Below are 23038 nucleotides of genomic sequence, written 5' to 3' on the forward strand. Positions count from 1 at the left end.
TATCTCTAGACATGTTTTGAAAAATGAGACAAACCATAATGCATATTAAGAACAGAGCGCTAACTTTTTAACTATGCTGTCCAACTTCTGTATACATCAAGAAATTAACTAAAAGCACTATATTTTCAAGGTGATGATGAATATGGCATATGCTTTTAACGTCAGCAAAAATAGTAAAAGTAAAATCTCAATAATTCTTCTGCAGATATATTTTCATACACACCCCCCCCCCCCCCCCCCAAGGGAAAATCCAAAGTAAAACTTCCGACACTTAACGTATGGAAAATGACTTCCTGATACTGGCACATAATCTGCAAATTGTAGGACAGAGGGTCTTGTGCAATCTGCCTTTCTTCATAGGGCAGGCAGCGGTATAGTTGGGGGAAAAAAAGAAACGTTTTCAGATGCTTTTGCTGCTTCTCTACACCCTTTCAAGACAGGATGCCCTTAGCTCAGTTGCTGTAATAATAGTTCCACGAGCAAAGACAGGGGAGTGACATGGAGAAATCCTACCAGCCCCTCACAAATAGAGAATTCTATAGGAAACACTGCGGAGAAACAGCAGCAGTTGGAATGACTTGCAAGGAAACTACTTTCCACCAGGTCTGCATTCCGAAACTCACTGAGCACAGCGGAGAATAGCAGAGAAAAACATCACAACAGCTGAGAATTAGTTTCAAATAAATTACAGAAAAGCACAATTATTTAAGGCAGGGATAACTAAACTCTAGAAGAGCTAACCATGAAGAGCAGATACTTCACCGCCTTAAGACACAATACTTGTGACTAGATGCCTTTTCAGGTGTTAAAATGTCATATATAGGTTATTGGAATCAGTGCAAGGCTGACATAACAGAAATATGTACTGGTCTTTGATGAACACATAGTCAGACCAAATGATCTAAGTGCCTTTTCTGGCATTAGGCTGTAAAAATCTGAGTTCCAGTTCTCCATATTCGAGAAGTAATTGCAGGACTGAAAAAACTAATGTAAATTAAATACGATTCTGGTAAAGGCTTGGTCCAGAACAGGAATGCAGGGGTAGAAATTAGTTTGGCTATTCATTAATTCAGTAAATGTTTCATGCTCAAAAGATTTTTTTTTTTTTTTTTAAATGGCATTGCAGTGACTTACCAAGATGCAACCTGGGATTGTGGAACAAAAGACATGATTTTCAACATACTTCCAAGTTTGAGAGGTATGTGTTACATGTTAATGTCAATGAAGACAGAAATCTTTTCAAGTCTACCAGCCACAACAGAGATTAATACACAAAAACACAATTAATACACAAAGGTAGTCTGACTTTTTTGACTGGGCTGGATTATTGACTTGAGAACCACAAACAATTGTTCATTTATTCTTTTGTGACATTTCTGATTAAAAAGTTTCCAGTGGGTACAAAAATCATTTTCATTTTCAGTAATCTTTTGTTTCCTCCCTAAAAGGGACCTTAACTACAGAAGTTATTTCAGTTGGCTTATTATTTTTTGGTTTCTCTGTAATAATACTTTTTCTGACAAACTCAGTTATGGCACAGCTTTAGTGACACCATTAATTATGCAGCATTGTTCCAAAGTAATTCTCACTATACATGAGAGGGAAAGTGGCAGCTACTTTCCTAAGATGCCACTCCAGTTGATATGTTCTTACTTAATAATACAAGCCATTGCTATTTTGATTGGAAAATTCTTTTGAAATGTAAAACACTATTCTTTTCCAAGTACCAAGGCACAATGCCTCAAAACTTCAAAGACCTTGAATGAGACATACAGCTGACTCACTAAAGTGTCTCTCTTATCCACTAAGGAGCTTTAGAAAACTTGCTCGTATCTTCACAGTGGCAAGAATTGCCAATCCAATGAGCCTAACCCAGTTTCCAGTCAGTTCTACAGTTCGCTGCTGCCCAATAATCTCTTAAAAACAAAGCAAAAAAATTTTACTCAACAAGGCAAAACCACAGTAGAAACTTTTTTCAAGTTTAGGACTGTCCAAGTGTAGAACCACCCATTCTAAATGACATCTGGGAATCTTTTCATAAAAGTTAAATTCTGTGAAAAAGATTAAGAAAAAGAACAAGCTTGCTTTCTTATTATTCTGATTTTGCTGAGCTAACCCAGTTTGAAGAGAGACTAAGATATTTGCAGAACCAACAGTATAACAAATAATTTAGTTACTCGTTTCTATTTCCTTTAACATTAGAATTTGCATACAGAAACTACTATTAATGAATACATCCAAGCTGGGCCAATAACATTTTAAAGATTTAAAATACCTGACCAAACACACCACATGTAATCTAGGAATATGAGTTTGCAAGTCTTGCAATAAGCAGCCACTCTTAATGTATGTAAATAATACATTAATACGGATAAATATCTGGTTTTAAAATGTATAGTAAAAAGCATTCCTTAAAAATCTTCTTCACCTTTAAAGTGTTTTTAAACTTCCAAACTAAATATCCTTATTAAAAATCCGTTTGGAAAAAAAATATAAAAAAATTAAATCTCTCAGGCTGTTTACACTATCACACAGAAATTACAAATATGGATGACTTTTTGACAGACTTCATTTTTTGCACCTTTGAAGTTTTAAATACAATATTTATAGTTATAAAGAAAACAAAAACAAACAAACAAAAACCAAACAATTCCCAGATTGAAATATAAATTACTAGTCTATCTGCTTTACTTTGTATAAAGCAATTTTTTCAATATGTAATGTCAATGTAAAACGTATTCTGATATACGGTACTGGTTTTGTATATTCCTAGTGTCAACTGAAACATCTGATTCACTTTGCTGCTGTTGAAAACAAATTTGCTGGAACTGCAAACAAAGTACTACTATTTCTAGTATTATTAAAAAAAACCACCACCACAAACACACACACAAAACAAAAAAATAAAAAACCCCAACACTAAAACCAAAAAGAAAACAAAACCCCGGGAGAATACCTGACCACAGATGCAGACCATCGAAGCCATAGGAATACAAGTCATCACCAACACCATTTCCTCCCCATTCTGCTCCTCCCCCTGGATATGGTGAGTAGCCCTCTGTTGAAGCCCAGCCCACTCGTAGATGAGTTGATTCTGCAGTCACAAAGGGCTCTAGATGGTCCACCATAAGTTCATAGTACCATTTTCTGTATTGGGCAGAGCCTTCACTAATCCCCAAGAAGATGTTGGGCCGCATGCTTAAGGAGAAGGAATGAAAGTGGTTATTAAAAACTTATACCATGAACATGACGAACTACTGCAGACTTTTCATTAAACATTCTAATGCAAAGCAAAAATACATATTCATTACATTTGCTTTGTATACAGCCTTATTTGGGATAGACAGCTCTGCCTTCCCTGTATGACATCCAAAGCCAGCTCAGAAGCTCAATCAGTACCCTGATATTTATAATTTCTTCTCATGCATTTTGGACAGAAGTTTTCATTACTGATTTTAGCTTATCAGTTGATAAAATTTATTACTGACATGGAATGATCCCCATTACACCATCTCTCTATATGTTATATACATTGGTGTGCTTACTCGATGTGTTGGGGGGAGTCAAGTCACACGTGGCTATGAAAAATATGAGTGAATGTATTAGATATAGAAGTGCAAAGTCTGTTTCACTTTTAGTCTTGAAAAGCTCTCCTTATACAGTTGTGGATTTTTTTAGGGTTTTCAGCATCTAATAAATCCCATGAACTCCAAATTCTAAGTACTATTTCTATGTTTCAACTTGCATTCCACTTAATGATTGAGACTTTTAAAAACAGACATAAGTTGAGATCGAGGAAGATCTCACAAATCTCTGCTTAAAGCCAGATTCTTCTGTCTCAGCATAAATTCAAACACTGGATAAACATTTAATTTGTAAATATTGATTTGCCACTTTAAGATGCTACTGGCTTCATCTCGTTATTGATGTCCGCTGGAACGCAGCTTCTACAACTCTGCCCATGGAAGGAAGCGTGAGGGCACTCCCTAAATATCCCAGGCACTGGGGAAGGTGTTTGGTACAAAGTTCTTGATTCTGACCAAAGTTGATTAGGAAATGCTCACAAAATCACAAACGTGAAGGCAATCACAGGACACTGGCTGAATATACTTCGAAAGTACAGCGAGATCAAGACAAGAATCTTTAGAAGAGACTACAGTTTTCACACATTTAAAGCAGTTTAGAGCAGCTTTAGCCTGCACCAGCTCTCTCTGACCCATGTTTTGATTCTAATCAATATTGCAAAGAGTATTTAAAATCCTAGTAAGAATGAAATATTTTAACAAAGGGTTTGGAAGTAAAACGGGTTTTCCATAGTGCCTGATTTTTTTTAACCACAAGTTTTATTCTGCTTTGTTCATAGACACAGATTTTTTTTTTCTTTCTTTTTACCTGCTCACATGGTTGACAAGGCGTGTCTGTAAGAGCAGATCTCTTCCTGGCAGGAGATTATCACAGATTAGATGTTGATTAGACCGCACAGCTACTCCATGACAAACACAGAGAGAACACAAAACATCTAAAACCTGCAAAAAAAGAGATTCTTTTAATCTTAAATATTTTTCATAACCACTGTGAGTTATTTCAAGCAATAGAGTGCTATATACCTTGTTACTGAAAGACTTGTAAGGGTATATAATTCATCCAACACAGCAGTTTTATTTTATAACAGTTATGAAGTTCTCCTAACAATATTAAGATACATTCTTCCTGCTTCCCTCAAAAATTAGTGTGGATCAATGTTTTAATCAAAAAGATGATAACACTCCCCTTTGCTTCTTCAAACTGCTCATATGTCTTTTAGGAAAAGTTTAATTTCTACTTACATATAAAGTATTAAAGTATTTGAAATCTAACTTCTGCACAGAACAACATACTTGTGTTGTTCACAAATGTGCATCTAAACATACTTGTCTCTTCTTTCCTACCTTATGGTTTCTTCCATGTTTGTCCAAAAGACAGATGATTGATTTAATATGCCCTTCCTTAATAATGTTTAGAGCTTCTGGGCTTTCCACCAACACACAGTGTAAAACCTCTAGAATTCCTGAGGGGAAAAAAGAAAAGTTATTTATTCAAAGTGCATATAATACCATAACCACACATAATACTTCCTAATATATTGCTCAGCAATATGGAATAGTTTCGAAAATCATTGTATAAGACAGACAAAGCCAAAACAGACTAGATGTACTTCTAGACTTCCGAAAATAAGTGAACATAGTATAAATCAGAAAAGACAGAAAAAAACTGTATATAAATGTGAAATTTTAATAATAAATATGTGATGATCAACACTCAAATTCAAAAAAAACTGGGTAAAATACTGCTTTTCAATGAAGAGGGGAGGACTTCACACTGCATACATAATATATACATAAAATATGCTCTCCATATTTACAGTTTTCTGTTTCTTTCCTCTGGTTTTGAATACACCACTGAAAAAAATGTGTATCACCAATAGACGACAGCTAATATTTAGAGAATTTAGATTGTGGTTCATTCACATAGCTGCCCTCAGTATGCATTTTCGGTTTTCTGTATTTGTGAACAATAAAAACAAGTTTTTCAATTTGTAAACAATAAAGAAATTAGAAATTCAAATTTAAGGAAAAAATATGAATTTTGATTTATTTGGGTAAGTTTTTTACACATACATATCCCCTTTTCCCCTTGATTTCTTTTTTTTGCTGTTGTTAATAATTCCTGAGTAACAATAAAATATAGCCTGGAACTTTATAACTAAATCATTTTAGAGAAAACCAAGCAAAAATTAAAAGAAAAGCTGAAAACCATAAACTCTTAAATTTAAAGTAATGAGGATAAAAATATTGTTGGAACAATATATCTCTTTCTGCTAAGTATGAAATGCATGCTTACACAGTGAATAACGAAATGCAATGAGATAAGTAATAACTATGAAACAATTACAGTCTGGTATTAAAACCATTATTTATGAGGAATAGAAATGGCCGGGAGTTCTGAGTCTAATCTATTGCCTCTTATCAGATCAGCAGAAAATCCAATCTGGAGAATTTTCCAAGTATCTTACTGAGGAAAGAGATTAAACACCATTAACAATTTACAGAATTTACCTACCTATGCAAATATATTCTTTGACAGACTTAGGACATGTTTCATTTTTATGTACCAGCAAAGACCAAAATACCTTCAGTTTATGAATTTATTTATTTTTATTGTCAATTTCAGACCAACTTGTATTATGCTTAGTTACATTTCAATCAAGGTATAACTCTGTTAAAAACAAAACTAAGAAGACACACATAGCCAAAGAAACCGTAGACCTCCTCATAAAGAAAAACATATGCAGACTTCTTACAGAGGGAAAAAAAGATGGGAAGGATATTATGAACAGTCATATGTCAACAAGAATTTTTATATTTTTTCTTTAATCTTAGATTTTAGATTCCCATCCTTGTTAAAACAGTTACTCTGCCAGAAGAGACAATGGTTAGTCTTAAATTACTTGCTATTTGAAAGGTAGTTTTATTTTTTATTTCCCAAGAAAATCTGAATTAAAATGAGGATTGACTGACTTCATTCAGATCTCTCATTTCAATTTAGATTACCTACAGTATCATCACCTTTTATCCCCATATATTTAATATTTTTTCCAGGGATCTGGAGGAAGATATACTGTCATCACTAATAAAGCATACAGATTACTCAAGGACTGAAAAGTAGTAAAGGTGGAAGACAACAGATACAGTGACAATGTGATTTATCTGGTAAACAGATTCCAAACAAAGCTCATACATATGTAAACAAAAAATGCAGGTGACCCTGCGTAGATATTGTAGACAATCTTCCTGTTCCGTGCAGTGGCTCCAAGAAAAGTCAGAACCAGAATATAACGAGCTAGGTGTGAACTCCCAAAGTGATTCTGTAGCCCCAAAGATATAAGAAGAAAGTCTCAAACAAATACAAATTAAAAAAACCCACATATTAAACCTCAATTTGGCAATGGTATGATCTGGGCTGCAATAGCTGTACGCTTTCAATACAGACAGTAACAATATTGATATAAAGCATAAAAACTTAAGAGTCATGAGAGCAAGCTAAAGGACTACGTGCCCTTTAGCATACACAGCTGGAGCACAATCCACCCAGCCTGCCAACCAGACAGGCAGGGTCACTTGAACACAGTAAAATACCGAGGGAGGTAAGGAAAGCGTTACAAAAGGATCCTCAATCTAGAGGGGTAATCTATACCTAGATCAACAACTTTATTGCATGCTGTAGAGATGTGGGAATGCAGTGACATCACAACATTCAAAACTTGGTAAAGTTTGCCACCTCTCATGCGCTGAAACACACTTCTAACAATACAAACGGTAATCCAATACGAAATAATAACACATAATGTAAGCCATAACCATAACCCTGCACTTTTCAGATTTGTGTAGGTAGATTCCGAATCTTGTATTTGTCTTAAAATAGTATAAAGGGTTCATTTTTTAGTCTTAACCTTTTCAACAACAGAAGAAAAAATGACAAATTAATGTTATCAATTACACCCAGCTGCCACGGCAACTTCTTCCATTACTGCAGCATCTGAATGCTAATTATCAAACATGTTTTGTTCTAAGGGCAAATTCCCTCTGTATCAGAAAAAATCGCATATGAATTTACAATGTCTGTTTTCACTGATCCAATTCTATATTGTCTACAACTGGCCCTGTTCCAATTTCACTGGAGTTGCTCAAGGCAGTAAGGCAGGAAGCGTTTGAATTTCATACAAATACCACAAACAGTTATATACAGAGTTTATCGTAAAGATGAGTGACTAACAGATGAAAGGAAGCATGTATTTTCAGGACAACATGTTGATTCCTCCAATGTCATACTGCAGAATACTGGAATAAAATGCATGCCCTTTAAAAAAAAAACAACAAAACAACCAAAAAAACAACTCAAAACCTGATATTACCTTTCTCCAAAAATCTTCACTTGGAAGATACTAGATTACTAACTTCCCAATTCTATTTTTTACTACCTATGTTTTAATGCCTTTAAAATTTTAGTAGAACTAGTTAATCCCACCTGGAATATATTTCAGAGCAAAAGACTACTCTAGCCTTAATTCATGCACTGAAGAGACAACTGAAGCATTTGCATTGCATTATTCACTCAGCTTCTGTGACATTTCACTTCTAACATGGTCTACTCTCAGACACATTTGTACTTGGAAAAATCTTCATTTTCTTTCTTTTGCTTCAGTGAAGATCAGGACCTGAATCAATTTCTAATCTAATTTGTTCAATCAACTCACAATTGCCGAGTCTATATTTAATGCTTTTATTCTGTTTTCATAACATTTTTATTTCAAGGATAAGAAAACCTGAAAATAGGAATTTTATTGATAATAGCTTACAGCATCAAATTTTATTACAACACATTCACAAAAAACCCTGCAGGAGATGTAGCTGACAACTTTAGTGTTGAAGGTGAACTTAATCTACTGTGATTAACAGAGCATGCTGTTTCTTCTGCACAAATACTCAACCTCATAAAATTAATTATTTTAGGTATATGCAGCCAGGTATTCTTATTTAAAAGGTGTAATATAATCCAGTATTTCTCCCTGCTGTAGACCTACCACTGTTAATTAAAACAGTGAATATCCTCACTCCAGTCAAGCCTTATAAAGCTTAGAATCTGGCAAGCAAACATCCCACATCAAATCACAAAAGCACATTTACATACTAAAAGCTAAACCTACTGTGCCTCTCGAGATAACTAAAACACAGCATAATTAGCATCTTGTTTAACTGACTCCCTCAAAACCACAAAAAGTATTAATTACCAAATCTGTTTTCGAGGCAACATGGAGGTTGTTACCAGAACATATGGGGAAGGAGTTCAAGTAGCCTAGTTCCTAGAAGCAAACTCGGAACAAACAGGCATTGCAATTAGCACTTTCAGAATTTTTGCAGCATATTGTTCATGAGGTTCATTATACAGTGCAACTACAATGTCAGGTTACTTTGCAATTTACAGAATTTATCTCATACCTGACTATAATACCATAAATATATTTAGGTTTTATTTTCAAACCCTATTTTTACTTTGAGATTCATTTTTAAAAATGCATACATACATAACAGAAACCATGTAACACTGCATTTTTAGAGCTGTCTTCAATTTCATCTTGAACCTCCAAAGGTTGAGCACAAAGTTTTGCATAATTTCTGAAAAATCCTAGCTCTGAGAATTTCAGGTGTAAAATTAGGTATCTCATGAAATAGTTTCACCATGAACAACTGGGGAAACACATTAAAATTAAGGTTGCAGTCAAATCCCATGCAACTGCATAACTGTGAGAACATTCTCCTTAGATGAATGCTTTCACCCCAAAAGTGGACTGTAGTAGAGAAATGAAAAAATATACAATAAAAGTGTCAAGATCAACATTAATTTAAGGAATGAAACAAACTATTGAAATTGAGGTTGCCTGTGGTAGCACAAGTATTGAAAACCTGGCTTTAACTTCTTGGTTGTTTATTATCCTTTTCTCCACAAGACAATTTTTTTCTGACTTAAAACATACAATTTTCTCAACTTCTAGACCAGAAGGTATATTCCAAATGCATTTCTAACAAACATTTACTGGCTTCTCCTAGTAGTGAAACTTAAGATTTATATAATGGCAAAAAAAAAATATATGCTTCCAGTCTACGTCAATGATCTATATAAAAAGTTGAAATGTCTCAAACCAAAATTGCTTTTACTGTGTTGTTATTTCATATGTTAACATTAGATTATTACATGTAAAACTTCTCCAATTTGTATTATTTATATTTCTATAATTTCTTCTTCACTTTTAGTTACAGGGAAGAATAATTTGCAAGGCAAATTCCTTATACCTGACAAGAGCTTAATTTAGACTTCAAGCTCCTGCTTATTGTCTAATTTTTCTGTCTAGTGCATGCAAGAAATAAAGCTTTCTATAAGGAGCTGTTAACATCTTTCTTATTTCAACCTTTTTCATAATTTCTTTACTGTTCAGTCCTATGATTCACTTAATCAGCAAATCAGAATATGAAAGATCTCACCACATCAGATCCATGTTTTCAGTTACTGCTGTAACCTGTAGAACTCCAAGTATCACTACATTGGTAAAAATATAATTTAGAACACTGGCCTTACACTGCACATGTTTGGTTTTTTTTAATATTTCAATAATACCTTTGCTAATATTGAAAAACAAGGAGGGGGTGTGCGTGGAATCAGGCTGCAGTAACATTTCTTATCAACAGCATTATTTTGTTTCTTTATCTTAATCACAAAAAGCACGCTTGAAAAAAGAGTCAAAAGCAGTCTCAAGAGACCAGAACTAATCACTTGATTTGAATCTCATTTCTTAGTTGCTGGGTCCAAATTTGATAACTGTCTACTGTCAGATGCCTAGATGACATCATTTTGGCATATTTTCATGGTGAAAACAACAGTAATCAAATATTTGTGTAAGAAAAAAAGGAAAATATTGTATTTATATCAATAAAAAGGGGCAAAGACTCAAGTATCACCGATGAAATCAGCACTCTTAACTGCAGAAACAGTCCTACTATCTCTTTGATAGTAACTCTGAGATACACTTAGCAGAGGTTCTTTAATGCAATGAGATTTGTCTACCATGTTTAGAAAATCAAAGTACAGTGGCATATTTCAAAAGTATTTTTTTTAAAATATAGAGTAGTATTGTTTAAAAAAGAACACAAAATAATTATTCTGATAAGAATTGAAGACTTTCTTTTTAAAAACAAGCAAGCAAACAAACAAACAAAAAGCCACAAAAAAAACACGGCAAATGTGGTAATCCAGATAACCAACTTTAAGGTTCTGTGATAGTTTACAATCATGTTAATAACTACATTAAAGACAGTAAAGAGGTACACAGTAGCAAGCTGCCAATGCTCAAAGGAATCATGTATCACCAAGAGAAATTCTTAAGCTATTTACATTCCCGTAATAGGCAGTGTTCACACTACTTATTACTTATTGTGCTCAAAAAGTGTATTTTTCCAATATAGTCCAAAGAGTCTTTTTGACCAAGTTTAGTTGCAGTATTTTTTTATAAAAATCCATTGGAAATTTAAAAATACAGTGTAGGTTGACAGAGAACAGATTGCTTCCAAGGAAGCAGAATCCAGGATCACCATTTCAGTGAGCAGTACAGCTCAGCATAACTTCATTTACTTTCACTTTGAGTAACACAGAGACTCATTGCATCTCTTACACACTAAGGGGTTAACACAGCAGTTCAGGAGGAAGACAAAACATTAAGTAATGACAAAGAAAATAAACTAGCTTAAAGAAATTGTGTCTAAATGAGACATAATTCCCAGATTCTCAAATCATAATTGTATTCCATGCATGGTCGTTAACTGTAATCAGAAATTCAGACCTCAGGAGTGAGAGGTGATTAAAAAGCCAATGTGTATGTATTACAGAGGTAACACTGTTACACGCAAATGTGTGAGTAATTTTCTGTAGATCCTTCTATTACACATATTCAAGTAGATCACACAAACCTCCCTACAGTACCTCTACAGTACTTCAAGAAGAGACAAATTATATCCATTCCATATGGTTACTATTATATTCAGTTGGATGAAAATCCTTAAAAACATGCAGATTTCTACAAAGAAGGGAAGGTAAGGTACTAGAATTAGAGAGAAAGCAACTGAATACAACTGAAATTGCAGATGAACTGTTTTGCTAAATGGTTTATTTGCCTGAATTAAAAAATAACATTAAAATCACTTGGCCAATTAAAAGGAAAGACTGTCAGAACTTGAGCTAGAACTACAACTGAAATAAATATGTAAAAATGTTGCAAATATAAACCTCACTTTATTAATCTAATTTATTTTTAAAAAAAATTAAATAAATTGCTCACATAGAAGAACTTCATGCTTATTAGACTGAAAAAGTGTATCACCAATTTTAAAGAATGAAAATCTGGTCAAATAAGGAAGTTAAAATACTAAAAAGCATACCAGAAGAGGCTTCCAGTCTTTCTAATCTGCTGATCAGCCAATCAAGAGATCCAGAAAATTGAGCACAGTTTTTACGATTCCCTCGAATCAGAGCCGCTATTGGAAGAAGAAAGAGAGAAAAATAATAAAATAATCGCAACTATAAGTTCATTCAAATAAAAAAAAATAATAATCCTTGTTTTGTCTTGCCAGAAAGGATCCAAATTCTTTATCTTTAATTATTGATGTTCTTGATTTAAATTTAAATAACGTAACTGGTAGTTAGATTTAAGCGTAAAAAATTACCCTTGGCATCAAATTGACCTTTAAGGAATTAGAATTATTTCGGCTTTACAATCACCTCAATGATCCCTGCAAAACGCTCTACATGAAGTAGCCAGTACCGACCCCACAGAAGTCAGCTGCTATTGTAGAAACAAATTTCTGTTAACACAATATTCTTGTAACAACAGGAAACACTGGAAGAGCAGAATATGAAGCCAACAACATAGGTGACGAAAGTAAGTGATTTTCTATTGATACAATACCTTTTTACAAAAATAATAGGAAATAAAACAAGACAGATGTCCAGGAACTGTTTGTCATACTTTTGACAGGGCTGTAGGGAGGGAGGAACTGGCGGAAACTGTTTCATCCTCATGTTCAAGCTGAAGATTGAAGTAGACTGAACTCATGCAACTGACTTGGTGGTATAACTGAGTAGAAATCTCACTGAACGCTGCAGGCACCCACAAGCCTGCCCTGTCCTGGAATACATGCATTTGCATGCACGTGCCTACACATGAGCTCTCCGAGAAGCTTCTGTTCTACTCCAAAAAAAAAAGAACGAGGCATTAACATTTCTGTTTGGTGTGTGCAACAGTGCAAACTGCTTTTCTTAAGATCTTTTTCCAATTCTGCCAACAAATTATTTCATCCTGAAATTTCTATGGTTATTTTCAGCAGCAGAGGACTGCTGGTCCTGCTAAGAGGCAATGGCCTCTTAAAAATCTGTTTATTACTGCAGAAATCCACTACATTATATTGCAAACCGTGCGTTTATGCCGTTTCAATTATAAAAGGTTAAACTTACAGCCTTGTGACATAAATATGATATGAAATTTTATCTGCAAAGGGGAAAAGCAATCTGGAAGTTAATTGCAAACAAGTCGCTGCACTGACAGTTCTGTGTCATGAGGGGAGAGATCACAATCCAACTGCTTCACAGCCAAAACCCCCAACAAACTAAACAAACAAAACCAAAACCCAACCCCTAACAATCAAAAAAATCCCTTTCTCTTTCTGTATTATATGATAACAAAATCTATACCCTGAAACCTTACATAGTCAATTAATCATGACCATAGTTATTTGAAAATACTTGGGAATCATAAGAGGAGCATCTTGTTAAAAGACACAGATTAGAACTAAGAAACACCCGTTTCTGTGACTGATTTTTTTAAACTGATTATAGGCAAACCACATAATCTCACTGTGCTTCAGGTATAACCATTAAAGGAAAGTAGTAACAGTTCATTGCTTAACATGACATCAATTAATTTAACTTCATTAACAGTTAATAAGATACAGATGGTTGCATTTCTGCAGTTGAGTAGAAGTTTGTGAAAGGTCAATATTTAGTGGTTAAAGCTGTGCATTAGATGAAGTACACAGCCACTTAACACTGAAAACAAAAAACAATATCTAACAGTTGCTTCTTTTATTTCTCACTACTCTGACAAGACTAACACCCAGTTTTAAAGAAACAAAAACCAGGATGTGGCGAGTCAGACATTGAATTCACATCTTTACTTATACTCCTGTGCATTCTTTTGTGATACAAAAGGATCAAATACAAGTTCAGAGCAATTGTATGTATTTGTAACAGATGAAGGACAGATGTCTTAGTAGATATATGGCATTCATTTTAAATTGAAAGAGGGTAGATTTAGATTGAATATAAGGAACATTTTTTTTACAATTAGGCTAGTTGGATTAGATGATATTTAAAAGTCCCTCGCAACACAAACCATTCTGCTAGTCTGTGATTTTTATATGCCATAGTACCCGGTCTCAATCAACTCAAAGTCTGTAAATGTCTCCATTCTTGTCACAGTGAAATATATCACAATGTCAATGATGTAACAAAATCCATTAATTCTGGCATCACAGTTTACTATTATTATGTGCAGACTCAAAAACAAAATACTGTTTGCTGAAGCAAGATTGAGCAAACAATATCCATTTGTCATCCATGCAATTACTGTACAGGTCCAGCATTATTCAGAACAGAGCAACATACAAATTCATTATAGGCAGATCAAAGCCAGGCTTCTTAAGCATTAGCTGCCAGAAGATAACGCAGTTAGGGAAGTAACATAAGGGAGCAGGAGGGACATAAAGACTGGGAAGTCACCAAAAGCTTGTGCACTGTTCTCACTACAAGTGCATGGAAACAGCAGAACAAGTAGACTCTTTCAGAAGGAATTTTCTGGCCTTGTCCACTGGAAATTTCAGACTTAGAGAAATGATTCAGCAATCAAGCCACTGCTTCCTCCAGTTTGAGCTGTGCTTAATTTAACAAGAGATAAACTAAACTGTTACAAAAAACTGCAATACCCCCCTCCCCACTGCATCTATGAATAACCAAACCACAGACTGTCATACTCCATCATCTGCACTCTAAAAGGCCATCAGCTTATTTCACTGAGACATTAACTCTCTGGACCTAGTCCGGATACTTTTAAATGTTCATAATTCCTGTCATAACTTCTTTAATTGATTCTTCATAAATTAAATAACTACCATCAGTATACATGAAAAAAACACCTTTAAAAAAAAGCCTAAAGAGGATTTACTTTACTTAGTGTCCATATATGAGCTGAAAGATAGATTAAGATGTAAATTTTTTACCAATGATCCTTTTAGATGACCTTTTTATCTCAAGCTTGGACAAGCAGACACCCCCACAAATCCACATTACATAATGTCGCATTTTTAAGCATCATACAGACATTAGGGTGAGTAAAGAGATAAGCAGAGAGAGTAACATAACAGTAGCACTGCTATGATGAGAAGCTCATGCTACGATTTACTATCAGTTTCGCTGTGAAAGTTTAGTTTAGTTTCCTGCATTTTATCTGAATTTTAACTGTTAAGAGAGAAAATTTGCTACTCTTTCTGCCTGCCAATGGTTGAGCTACCTGCAAAAAATTCAGACTGAACAATCTGGTTGCTCGCAAGTGTGAAGATAGCCAAAGCTATATGGATTTTTTTTTAACTTCATTGAAATAAGTGAAAACAGCAGGAAACATTTTCTTCATTTTCTATAACGGACTATAGAGTTCTGAAGGAAGTTCTATAACAGACTATAGAGTCTGAAGGAAGACAGACATTGGCAAAGATAAGTGAGAATGGAGCTGTAACATGCAAATGAACACAAGAAAGGCCTATACCAGTTTGGAAAACATAAGGAGGGGGGGGCGGGGGGAGGCAGGGGGGGGATCTGGACACTCCATTCAAGAACCTACAATATAATTTGTTCCCAAGTCATAAAATTTCTGAGTCATCAAATATCATAAATTCACCAGCAAAAGCAGCAAAATCTACCTCTGAAACAGTTTTGCATATAGAACTACAATACAAAGGACAACATGTGCCATTGTTACAAACCACTCTTAGATGAAGTCTCAGGCCCATATGCTAACTCGTCACTATGCTGCAAGTTACAGAACGGAAGAGAGGTGTATAGATGGTGTATTTAGCTTGCAACTATAAAAAAAAAACATGGAAATCAAACCCAAAAATATTTGAAGTACCTTATAATGATCATAAAATCTACCAATCTAATGTTGGGAAACGCCACTTCTGGTCACTCTTGCAACCTGTGCATATGCATCACACTACAATCTTCAACTACTTGGAGGTGGTAGATCTCAGCAACTCCTCAATCAGAATCGTAGCCACAGGAACCACCTTCTACCAGTGGTTAGGTGACAGCAGCCATTGTTCAGCTAGCTCTTTCTTTGCTCTGAGAGATCACGGGAGAGCGCTTCTGGTTGTCTCAGTGATATTTACTATGTCAACTTCTATTCTCTCCAACAGAAAAAGTAGTGGGCCAGACAGAAGCACCTCTATGCTGGATATCCTTTTCCCCCACAGGTATTATTTTATTCAAGAGCATAAGATGATGGAAAAGCTCTGTAACAGTACTATATACAGAACTCCTGCCTCAGCTGCCTCACGTTGCTGTTGGGTAGTAAGGAAAGTTTGTGTGAAGTGAGGCACGCCATTAAAATTTTATTTTCTGTGCCTCTGAATTTGGAGGAATGCAAGTTTTCAGTATGCCTGGTACACATGAAATACTGCTGAATATTCTGAGAAAAGCTCAGATCTCACAGTTCTTAATTTGGGAATTAGCACTGGTAGAGTCTTTTTTACATAAATTTCTCTCTGTATCTGGTTCTCTGCATGGAATGGGAGATAATACTTTCTATCTGCCATATTACAGGATTTTCCAACAGAACATTCATTAATAGTTCCAATTATTCAGATTACTAATCAGAAATGGCACAGAAGAACTCCAAGATAATACCTTTGTTTTCCAAACATGAATTAAAAAGCTTACAATAAATGAGTTTCAGTGCCTCACACCAAATAGCAAAGACAAAGCTATGTATTTTAAGTACCATTAATAAATTAAAATGAAATTAAGGAATGGGTCCTATAGAAAAACTAGTAGGAGATTATGTTTCACAATGCATACCCTCAAAACAGTCAATATACACACTGCATTCATCTGGGCATTTCCTAACCATTCGACTCACTTCATCTTACAAACTCAACATTCAGTTGTGGAGTTTTAATGGAATTGATGTATAACATCGCATTACTTGTACACCTTTTCATTACTAAATTTTTCAGGAGTGAGATTTAGTATCATAACTAAAATGCTTTATATTTTACAGGAAAGTGATAACAATCCTGCATGAGGAGTTTGTCCAAACCCAAGCTTTTGCCCAACGTACAAGTTTAAAGGCAAGCAGACCCTCGCATAAGAGCTGGTGTGTTACAGAAAGCAAGCATATAGGCACAGCGACGCAGCCTGCACAAAGGACTCTTTAATGACAGAGACATGTTACTGTCCTCAGCCACTTAAGGTCAGTGTTAATGTTATTATTTACACTTATGGCACTGAGAAAACCTGATGACAGAGGAGGAAGGAACTGATAGAATGGTCTCTCAGGGAGTAAAATTTCCTTTTGTAGACAATTAACAACTCAGCAGGCAGCTATCGTAGTGGATTAATAACTCTAAATAATGAGTCATAATAGAACATAAATCACACATGCATTTCAAATTGGTGAGCAAACGAATCAGGCAATTAAACGCTACTACCTACACATAAATTTGACCAGCACACCAACTAACACTTAGATACCTATAGAAGCTATTAGGAGATTTGTCAGTGACTGCAGGGTGCACAAGAACTTCATGATATACTGCATCTAAAAGAGCGTACCTTTCCATGGCACGCTGTATCCCAGCATAATGGTGGAGTCACTGGTCATTACTAACTAAAAAGAGGGGTCTTGGTCATAGAAACTTTAGATTTATGCTGCAGTTCTACAGCCAGATGTGTGAAAAATCACGGACTCCTACAAAACTGACCACAATATTGTGGCTCCTTAACACAGGAATGATATAGCCACACATATTTTGTCCCTACATTTCTGGCCAGCATACAAGATACATCAGCAATATGCTAATATGAAAAAACTAATCAATCATTTAATTAAAGTAAGAATCATGTTACTTATAATAATCAATATTATAAGGAAAAATCACATTATTTGAGTGTTTTCAGTGTATTTTGTTCTTAAGAATAAGCAAGGACCTGGAAATGCAAAAGTCTTGTTTAATTTGTATCCTAAATTGTGGAAATTCTTCTATACTAATTCAGTAGAAATTCTTCTATACTAAAAGAGGTATGTGTTTCTTTTCATCTGAGTATTAATTTGAACTAAAACAATCCAAGTACCCCATAACATGCCTTACCTAGTAATTCATACAAAGAATTCAAAATAGATTTCCATGCTTCTCCAGCTTCCTTCCCAGCTACATCTGCAAAATGAGCTGCACTGCTGTATACATTCAAGCGATCAATACATTCAAGCACAAGGTTGATCATACCCTAAAAATGAAAAGGCTCAGATTGTCAGAGGAAAAAACAGTACTGTTTAGATGCAAACACATAAGGTTTTCAGAAGTCTAGGAAAACAAAATATAAAAGGCAGGATATGCAAAATACAAGTATACCTGGAGTCAGACAAGTGGAGTCAAACAATTCCTACAGAAAAGTTTCTTTGACCGTGAGAATAAAAAATTACCTTTTAGGATGGGCAAAATAAAAGAAAAAATAAACAGTATTCCAGACACAATTTTAGGCAAGTTTCTATTCTGGAAGGCATTTAACCATCTGATTAAGTATCTGCCTTAAGTCAGGCAGCTATCACTACCAGAAAAAAAAAGACAATATTAAACAAAATATTTAAATCAAGCTTATTAAATCAAACATCTTTCTGCATCAAGAGATTAAACTGTAATGGAAGAAACTAATTCACACATAAGGAGTAAATTATGGTTAGAATTCAAGGCACAAGGTCATATTAATATATCTGATTTTTTAAAAAAATGCATTTCTTTAAATATACAGGAAAACCACCAGATCTAAAGTGATAAACGTAGCAAAGAGTTTGCCTCTTACAGAAAAAGAATACCGCTACAAACATACTCCAGATTAGATGTCAACACTACAGACACTGTGAAAGAATACTTGCAGACAACATGGTGGAAATCAGGAGTAAAACTGAGAGCAGTACCTCTTCCTGGAAGAGGTTCTGTCGATTCTTCAGTGCTCGGAGCCTGTTTTGTTTGTTTTCATGCTCCAAATGTTCATCAGGGGGGTGAAAGTAGCCTATCAAGTCCTGAAGGCTCAGATTGACTGACTCAATAGGCAAATCGACGGTGGAAGACTTCGCTTTCTTGCTGAGAGCATCAAGGCCCCTACAAGAAGATGCAAAGTCTCCTGAGTCTTGGAAATTAATTATTTTATCATTTAAACTCTTTATTGGTTTAAAAGCAAAGTTTGTTTAGATGCCAAAGCTCAATTCATTTTCTGACAGCTACGTAACTTCTCAAAAATTATTTATGTCTGCCCCATTCTCCACTTAATGATCCACCCCTCCCTTCCCAAACGTGATCTGGAAGAACCAAAAATGTTGTTTCTCTTAAAATTTATTGCAATGCAGAAAACATATTTTAATATTCTACCTACACTTTTAGCAGTATCAAGAGGCCAGACCAAAAGATGAAGATATTGTAAACCAGTTCAATGCATCATGAGGCTGGAACAGACGGAAGTCCAAGAACCAGGCCTACAGTGCCAGGGGGCCCAGCCAGACCATCCAGGCTCTCAAGTGTGTCTCTAACCTGTTCTCAAGTCACCTTCAAAGCCAGAAGATGTAGCTCATCCACACCCACTGTGCCAGCACTTCCTTAGCCTCTTTGTTTCCCTAATACACAATTCCAACTTGGATTTGCAGTAATCTATGACCACCATTTCCTAGAAGAGCAGGAGCAGACTGTTCTCATCCATGCTGCACCTGCCCTTTGCTTAGCTGAATCCCCAACAAACCCCATAATCCAATTTTTCCCAGCAGTGCTTTCCCTCAGGACCCCTGCTATACCCTCCTTCATCTTTCTTAGAATGCGGTTGTTGCAGCTGAGACCTCACCAGCGCCATGCAGCAAGTGGAAGGCAAGGGCTTTCCCTCGCGGCTCCCTGGCTCCCCTCAGGAAGGCGGGTCTACCCCTGCTGGGGGCTGGAGGATGCCCGCCAGAACCTTCTGGAAGAAGCAGGAAGAACCATGAGGGGCAAAGAAACGGGAGGTGCTGAGGGCCTGCGAACATAATGCCCATCCTCAGGGAGGAGGGGAAAGGTGTGGAGGAACCTGAAACTCCACAGGAGCCAGCCAGGGCCCTGGAGCGCTGGGAGGGGAGCAGCCCTGAAGGCAAGGGCCCACCCTGCACACAGCGGGGGAGAGCAGGAGGAGGGGGCTCATTTGACACTCATGTTTTCTCTTGTGACTCATCCTCAATTCTGCAATTGTAAAAAGAATTTTTTGCTAGCATATGTCTGAGAGAAACCCGGCTATGTAGCAAAGAGGTTTACACCGTGCCCGTTTATGCTGACAGACCACGGAGCTCCAGCTGGCAGAGGAGCCCGCCATGCCCACAGCGGGCAGCAGCTCCGTGCTCATCGCACTCACATCTTTCGTTGGAGGCACCCAAAGCCCCCAGCAACCTGACCCACCACCACCCGTGCCAGCCCTCGTTCCTGAACTGCCTCCCGCCCTGCTTGCTCCCAGGATTCCTCTCCAGGCCACGGTACAGAGCAGAAGCCCTGTTTTATAGTCCGCTTTTTGCTGGATATAGACAACAATGATAAGTTTTGTTGTGTTTTTTGCGTTTGGTTGTTTTTTTTTCGGGGGGGGGGGGGGTGGGGTGTGATTGGGAGTGTTTTGTTTGTTTCTTATTTTTTTAAACTGGCACATCACTTTATTTTCACCTCAAATGGTGAACTAGGGCTCGAAACCACCTAAATTTAGGAAAGAATATTACCTCAGTACAAATATTTACCACTGAAGAATAAAAATCCTCTGGAATAAATAATGCAATGTTTCAAGAAGATAGCTACAAAATTTATCTTTAAAACTTAACTTTTATTGTGCGCATGTTATCTGAAGTGCAATTTTTTTAATGATTTTTTTAAATATATGTTATATGAAGTGTATGTTTTCTACTGACTTCATGGGAGAGAACTGGCAGACACACTTATGAGAATAATTTTGATCCTCTCCAATTCAGCTTTATCTTCTTGGCATAACGTCCTGCCAAAACTAAATTTTTAAACACTACCTTGGACTCCCTGTGCACTCCACAAAAATCTGCACTGTAATTTACTAGTACCTTGATTTCTGAAACCTTATCATTAAATTGCCTTTCTCTGTCCTTATCTTTTATGGCATTCTTAGAAGCTTCTAAGAAAAAGTATTATGTACAAAGTGACCTAGGGTTTGCATTTCTTTTGTTTTTTAAACATAATACAGTAGGCAATTCTCCTGACAGGCGTTTTTCTCTGTTGTTATTTAAGTACCTGGGTAAACATTTTTGGAAAAAACTTGGCATGTCTATGTCTTCAGCTGTGCACTGATTTAGGGCATGGTTGCTTCAGGTCAACATCTCCCACACTGTCTTCTCTTGTGACAAATAAGTTCCTATAAAATCGCTATCATTCCATATAGTCTTACCGCATAGAATCCTTTCCAAATGCCAGTTACACTGATGAGAGGGGCCTCTCATCAATCACTGAAGTCACAAATGTTTGAGAATTAGCATTTTATCAGTGTTATTTAGGAGGACATTTGGAATAGGAAGATAAATGCAAATTAAATAAATCTGGCAATATTTTTAAATGGTTAAAATACTATAAAATAAAACATTTATATGTTGCAAAATATTAAACAAGTAGCGTCAAAAGGGAACAAATAAGGAAAGTGTAGTGGGAGGGTAGAAAGAAGGTGTCATTAAAACTTTTGAGAAAAACTTCTTCTTGGCTAGGAAATTCTTCAGTACATTTGTGTCTTGTACAAGCTTGTACTTACATGGTTATCTCCTTTTTCCAGGTTTTTCAAGGAAGAGCACTTTTAAAAACCATACTTAGAAAAGAAAAAGCCAAATGATACACCACATGACTTACAGCAAATTTTGGCAGGGAAAAGTCTCTCTTTTATGGTTGATTTGCATTTTTAATATGTTTATGCATTTAAATCAAGGTTGTACAATAAAGTAATATTAGAAGACAGCGAAAAGAAACTGACCAATACCTCTCAAGGTAAATCTCTGCTGATAAAACAAAGAATTGGCATAAAGTCTGGTTTGAGCAGTATTCCTCTGGTTTTTAAGAGGGCTAGATCATTCATTGTTGTGTTAATAACACTTCGAATAAAATAAAAATGGAAAAAAAAATAAAAGGGATGAAAAGATCATTTCAGAAGCACACCTTATAAACCTGTTGAAAAGGAAGACTGTACTACGGATGACACGTGCTGTACGGGATTCTTCATTCTGAGACCTGGACAATGTTAAACCATCATCCATGTGACCTTCATGGTGCATTATTGCCTGCAATACAAAAATAAAAATCAGTCACTGCAAAATGAAACATTATTTACGAATGAGATGTATGAAAACTCACATATTAAGGCAGGCTAGGAAACGATGATGAAGTCACATACCAAAAAGAAATTTTAATTATAACCAGATAATCTCATATTTCACTTCCTCATGTCCAAGGACACACTTGCACTGAGCCAGCAGGTTCACTGCCATAATAATCTCAAAGCCACAGCTTCTGTAAACAATATAGTCTATTGAAGAAGAATAAATAATCAAAGGTCTAAGGGTTTTTGTTTGTATTTCTTAACCTTAAAAACAGTTCCCTTACAGAGCAACACATCCCTAAAGTACAGACAACATCAGAACAGGTATTCTTTACTGGTCCTGATTTTCAAGGATATTCCTAGCCGCCTTTTCTGACTATGCCTTGAATCACTACCAATAACTTACAGTTCTTCATATTTAGTTATCATGGCTCTGAAGCTATTCACATAAATATTACATAAATATTTTAAACTATTTTAGGTTAAAAAAAAATCATACACACAGACAAAGTATTTATATTTCTTAAATTACTAAACTATTCCATAATGTATCTTATTTTGAATTATTTATTACAGTGATTATACTTATTATACTAAGTCTTATAATCACTACAATTTCACATGTATGTAAACATTGTTTCCTAAATATATAATATTTTCATATAGAAAATATAGAAGAATTCTAAAGAGAGAAAAATAAAGTATATAGAAAAGTATGTATGTGTGTATACACACACACGATACAAATTACTTG

At 35.6% G+C, this 23038-nt stretch overlaps 1 protein-coding gene across 11 annotated transcripts in view; it reads right to left on the minus strand.

Moving 5' to 3' along the window:
- Positions 1 to 23038, minus strand: part of RYR2 (ryanodine receptor 2) — a 434536-nt gene that overhangs the window by 199865 nt on the left and 211633 nt on the right. For all 11 annotated transcript variants that reach the window (XM_037391531.1, XM_037391524.1, XM_037391528.1 and 8 more), the window contains 7 exons: positions 22125 to 22246; positions 18884 to 19067; positions 18060 to 18195; positions 12024 to 12119; positions 4929 to 5047; positions 4393 to 4526; positions 2957 to 3198 (listed from right to left, as the gene is read on the minus strand). In XM_037391531.1, the coding sequence (XP_037247428.1) occupies positions 2957 to 3198; positions 4393 to 4526; positions 4929 to 5047; positions 12024 to 12119; positions 18060 to 18195; positions 18884 to 19067; positions 22125 to 22246 (1033 nt within the window). The remainder of the gene's footprint in view (positions 1 to 2956; positions 3199 to 4392; positions 4527 to 4928; positions 5048 to 12023; positions 12120 to 18059; positions 18196 to 18883; positions 19068 to 22124; positions 22247 to 23038) is intronic.

Source organism: Falco rusticolus, chromosome 6 (assembly GCF_015220075.1).
Source record: "Falco rusticolus isolate bFalRus1 chromosome 6, bFalRus1.pri, whole genome shotgun sequence".
Taxonomy (NCBI): Eukaryota; Metazoa; Chordata; class Aves; order Falconiformes; family Falconidae; genus Falco; species Falco rusticolus.